At 39.1% G+C, this 5,285-nt stretch overlaps 1 protein-coding gene across 3 annotated transcripts in view; it reads right to left on the reverse strand.

The window, feature by feature from the left end:
• Positions 1-5,285, reverse strand: part of LOC103156600 (oxidized low-density lipoprotein receptor 1) — an 11,557-nt gene that overhangs the window by 757 nt on the left and 5,515 nt on the right. For all 3 annotated transcript variants that reach the window (XM_007578725.2, XM_016664493.1, XM_016664494.1), the window contains 3 exons: positions 3,906-4,352; positions 1,852-2,006; positions 1,630-1,739 (listed from right to left, as the gene is read on the reverse strand). In XM_007578725.2, coding sequence (XP_007578787.1) covers positions 1,630-1,739; positions 1,852-2,006; positions 3,906-4,352 — 712 coding nt within the window. The remainder of the gene's footprint in view (positions 1-1,629; positions 1,740-1,851; positions 2,007-3,905; positions 4,353-5,285) is intronic.

The following is a 5,285-nucleotide window of genomic DNA, read 5'->3' on the forward strand; positions in this document are numbered from 1 at the left end:
TCTTGATCTCCCCTGATGTAACAATGACCCTCACCCATCCTGTTAGAGGAAGAACACTTCAAATGCCCTGATTACTGACCTCAATGTTTCATTGGATGCTACAATAATGGCCTAGTCCAAGGAAGCCTCCAGAAGGTTCAGAGAAACCCATTAGCATTAAGAGAAGCACAAAGATAGCAAATGACCTGAATGTTCATAGAGTTACAGCTGGAAGAATAAAACCCAACTATGAGAGCCATATTTTTAGAGTTTATATATTTAGTTTTTGTTTGGTTTAATACCAAACAAAAATAACAGTGGGTGGCATCATGTGTTAAATGGCATGACAGGCAACCTCTCAGCAGGTGTGCTGATTGCAGCAGAAACACAGGAAACAGTTTTTGACCATTGTCGTCATTACTGTTGTTGATCACTGCGTTGCAGCAATTATGTGAATCATTTGGCTATACTATGTTAACACTGTAAGTGTGCAAGGCTTCATATGAAAAGTTGCATCTTTGCCAGATTAATAAATGCTCTACAGTGATAGAACCACAAGTGTTCATTCAATGAATCCAGAGGACGACTAGTCAATCAAGTTCCAGTAAGCAGACCCCCAGTAGCTTAGGTTCGTTTGTTTTCTTTGATTAAGAACAAGTCTGAGGACATAATAAGAAATAAAAGCATAAATATACACTTAGCTTTTCCTTGTCCTTACACATGAGTTTCCATCAAGAAATGTAAATATTTTCTTTTTCTCTGTTTTCTTCAATAGCTTCCATACTGTGTGCCACATTGAGTAGAAATCAGTGTGTAATTGCTCTACCAAACTGTATATATGAGGTACATGCATTTTTATTCCATTTTCACTAAATTTTTAGTTTTGTTACCTATTTTTTATGTTTAAATTTAGTATTTCTCTTCAATAGCTTCTAGGTCATGTGACCTATTGAGTCAAAATCAGTGTGAGATAGTTCTACCAGCCTGTACAGATGAGGTACATTCATTTCCCCCCATTTTAGATGTTTTTACATTTTTTACATTATTTTATATTTATGAAAATATGATTGGTGTTTAATAGCTCACATGTCATGTGACCCACTGACAATCAATCAATCAAATGTAATTTTTATAGCACAATTCAGCAGCAAGGCATTTCAAAGGTCTTTACATCATTAAAAACACAAAGTGATGTAACATATAATCAACAATAAAAACATTACATTAAGATGTCAAAGTTGTAAATTTATTACGTTTCAAATACAGGTGGGTTTTTAGTTCATATTTAAAGGCACTCAGTGTTTCAGCTGTTTTACAGTTTTCTGGAAGTTTGTTCCAGATTTGTGGTGCATAGAAGCTGAATGCTGCTTCTCCTTGCTTGGCTGACTTTGTGACTGTCTTAATGTGGCTCTGAAGGTTCAGGTCAGAGTCTATCACTAGTTATAGATCTACAACTCTAGATCTATAACTCTAGACTGTTTGGAGGTCCAAACAGAACAGTGAACCCAATCATGTCCACCAAGGTTTGGTTTTAGAAGAAGTCCTGGAGATCCTGGAGTCGTTGTCACTCAGTATAACTCTTCTACAAGCTTGTCAAAATATATTTACATTTCTACTTAAATGTGTCTATTTTTAGGTAATAGTTCTCACCCAAGAGTGTCTGCACGTCCATCAACCCAGGTCCACTTGCTGTTAAGATGTTGTAATCCCATCCAGTATCCATTGTGTTTATCATGGTTGATGTGTTTGTTGACAAATTCCTGTGAACGTTTTTTTTTTTTTGATTGTCATAACCATTCTTACTTCGAGTCATCAATTTTCCAGAAACTTCCAGATTAGCTTTAAGCTGCTGTAGGTGCCGTTAGATTTTACCTGCTCCTCCAGATCATCAATTACAACCAAATCTGCTCGTCTGTCCTGACAGAACCTTCGACTTTGTTCCCAGGTCTTCCAAGGAGCCGGTTCGTTATAAAACAGGTAGCATTTTTTCTTGAAGATAATCCAGTCTTGCAGGCACGGCTTACACCCTGGGCCCATTAGAAACGGGGAAAGAACAGAAAGATATAAATAAGAGATGCTCTGATCAGGTTTTCTACTGCCAACTCTGATTCTGAACACCCTTGAGGGCCGATCACTGCCAATCACTTGGATTGGCTGTTAATTTTTTGCTATAAGAATAAATGCTAATGTGTGATCTGGCAAATTTTAAAATTTATCTGGCAGTATATTCACCTAATTTAGACATAAAATATGTAAAATACTTGCCGGCACAATACAGCAGCTACTCAGTCAAAAGGACAATTGAAAAACCTGCATTCAGTAAAATAATATTTCACAGCGAGGATCTCAGTACCCTAAATTGTACATTAGTCAAATAAATCTCATAACACTGTCTATATCAAATAATGTCAAGTAAAACTGGAAACATTCATTCAAAGTCAAATGCATTTGACTGTCAGTGACGTGCAGTCAGGGGAGGCAAGTGAGGCAGAGCCTCACCTGTCATAATAGAAAAATATGATAAAATAATTTATATTGCTATTTTCACCCTGTGATTTGTACTGTAAAGTATTTATTTTTTATTTAGCTTAACCCATTTTGGTTATTTTTTCTTCAAAATTGCTGAATTTTCGCATTTTCCCATTCAAATGCTTGGAAGCGAAGCCGGTGAGGCAGCAGTGGGCTGAGCCTCACCTGGGATTGATCAACCTCTCGCCAACTGCACTGGCTGCCATTCTCTGAGAGCATGTTCGTCCCGTCTGTACGTTGCCAATAAAATGGTTAAAAAACATTTAATGTAAGAACTGATTTTCCATAATTTAGCTAACGTATATAATGTACAGTGTTTTTGTCACAAACTGTGTGTAACGTGTTTCGTGTGCTGAGGAGCGATCAGAAACGGCAGAGAACAGATTGAGACAGGCAGTTCTCCTGCCTCATGCCAGGGGGCGCCCATGATCCCAGACATTGTGACTCCATAACTGCAGAGTAAGACACAGTAACAGTGAGCTAGCCATGGAGCCATACAGTAAAGTGCAGCCTTAAACCATACTACTGCAACAGACTGAATGTTCTGCTCTTTGTGTGGGAAATATCTCAGTGTTTTTTTAGGGGCGTTGTTGTCAGTTGCTATAGCAATGAGTCTGTTTGTAGCCTGGCCAATGCACAGAGAGAGAGAGAAAGGGAGAGAGAGAGAAGTGGCTTTGAGTTGTACTTCAATGGTTTTTCCCTTTGTTGTGGAGCATAGCACGAAATAATCCCTAAATTTCCAAGTGTCATCATTGAGTTAACAAAATTATTGTATCGCAGCAGCGCGGCTATGGATGGCATGTGAAAGAATTGTCTTTTTGCCCTGCAACGTTGTCCACATAGAAATATATTGTCTATTGCAATAGATTATTTATTCAATGTTGCATGACTCTGTTTTTGTGTTTAATGATGTAAAGCATTTGAAATGCCTTGCTGCTGAAATGTGCTACACAAATAAAATTTGATTGACTGATGTATGATTATATACATTACACACACACACACACACACAAAAGACATCCCTGTGTGTATTTTTAATGTTTCTATAGTCAAAATAGCTCAAGCAAAGATTTCAAAGGTAAAGTGCAGACCAATAATGGAGAGTTAAGCTACCATTCTAGCTAGAAGTGGCGTACCACAGGGCTCGGTGCTCGGTTCTCTCAAAAACAACAGTATTCTCTGAAATCAAAGCTTTACTGTAAACCTGTTACTAATGAATACATTTTTCTCCACCCCAGCCAAGGCCCTGGCTCACTTTGTCAGACATTAGCACTGTACCTGTGATAATAATGGTTAGCTATGTTTTTAACAGCTATTTATAACTGAAGATTATCACAACATTTAAAAAATAAAATGAATAATCCAGAGTTTCAAAGGTAGTGTATAAATCTAATCACTTTTGTTGGGGCAGTTGTCTTTAACTGAAAAGGTGTCAAACTTCTGGATGAATTCCAGACTCTCCTTCAGCTCTTCTCTCTCTTGGCTCAGCTTGTCTCTCTCTCGGGTCAGCCTTTCTATCTCTTGGGTTAACTTATCTCTCGCGTGGCTCAGCTCATCTTTCTCTTTGTACAACTGGTTCAGCTCATCTGTCTTTTGGCTCAGCTGCTCCGTCTCTCGGCTCAGCTCCTCCATCTCTCGTCTCAGCAGCGCTCTGTCTCCCTTCACTAGCTGCAGCGTAGTTCTCATGTGGCTCAGCTCCTCCTTCTTTCGAAACAGCTCCTCTCCCGCTTGGCTCACTCGGCTCAGCTCCTGGTTCTTCATTATCTTTCTTTGCTCAGTTATTTTCCTTTTTTCTGTCGTAAGATCATTGATCTTTTCCTGCTGCTTGTTAATCTCTACGCTCACTATGAAAACACAAATTAGTCAGAAAGTCAGTGAATCCATCTGTATCAGAGGAGCAACAACATTTTCAGTTTCTCTCTCAGATCTTTTCAGGATATCAGACAGTATTCTCATGTTAGAACCGAAGAACAGTAAACTGAGTTAATATTTCCACAGTAGAACTGTTGCCCTGCAGCAATAAGGTCCAGGGTTGGAATCCTTGGAGTCTGTATGCATAAAGTTTACCAATGGACACTCTTGCCCAGTGACTAGTAGAAATATGACACCGGCGTCAGTTTTTTCCCTTTACAACAATCTTACAACGTCCTGCTGTGTGTGGTGTGTTACTTTGTGGTGTGATCTAAAATCGGGCATATTCATCAACATTGTCATTGTCTTGGATCGATTACCGCAGCCTGCTGAATGTGACAGGTAGCCAATCAGAAAGCGCGGTGACGTAAGAACAGAGGGGAATCCCAAACAGCTGACATGTCGCGCAACTGAGAGTCCGGTGGATATCGGAGATGATATGTGGAAATGCTTATTATTATATGTAAAGGTAATTATTATATATGTTAATTATATCTGGTCATGTTTATTCAGTTAAAAATGTTAACTACGAAAAAATATAGTCACCTCCAATCATAGTGCAGCAGACAGAGCGGCTGCTCCTGTCGTCTTTTATCCACCGCCTTTTCTTTTTGTTACGTCTTTTATCTCTTAAAATGAGTCCACAAACTGTCACTATTGTTTCTACATCGTCATCCGTGTTTGGTCATTCTAAATTCCCGCTATGTTGGGGGTTTTACTGGATTTTCTTCTAGAATCGCGATGTTCGTGACTGGAATCGGTTTGTGTTGCTCCTGCCTTGTGGCTGGAGACACGAACCGATCGAACCTGTTGTACTTTTTATCAGCTCTGTGATCACAGAGGTTTGGAGAATCGGCCGACAATTC

This window comes from Poecilia formosa, unplaced genomic scaffold (genome assembly GCF_000485575.1).
Source record: "Poecilia formosa unplaced genomic scaffold, Poecilia_formosa-5.1.2 Scaffold490, whole genome shotgun sequence".
NCBI classification, from domain to species: Eukaryota; Metazoa; Chordata; class Actinopteri; order Cyprinodontiformes; family Poeciliidae; genus Poecilia; species Poecilia formosa.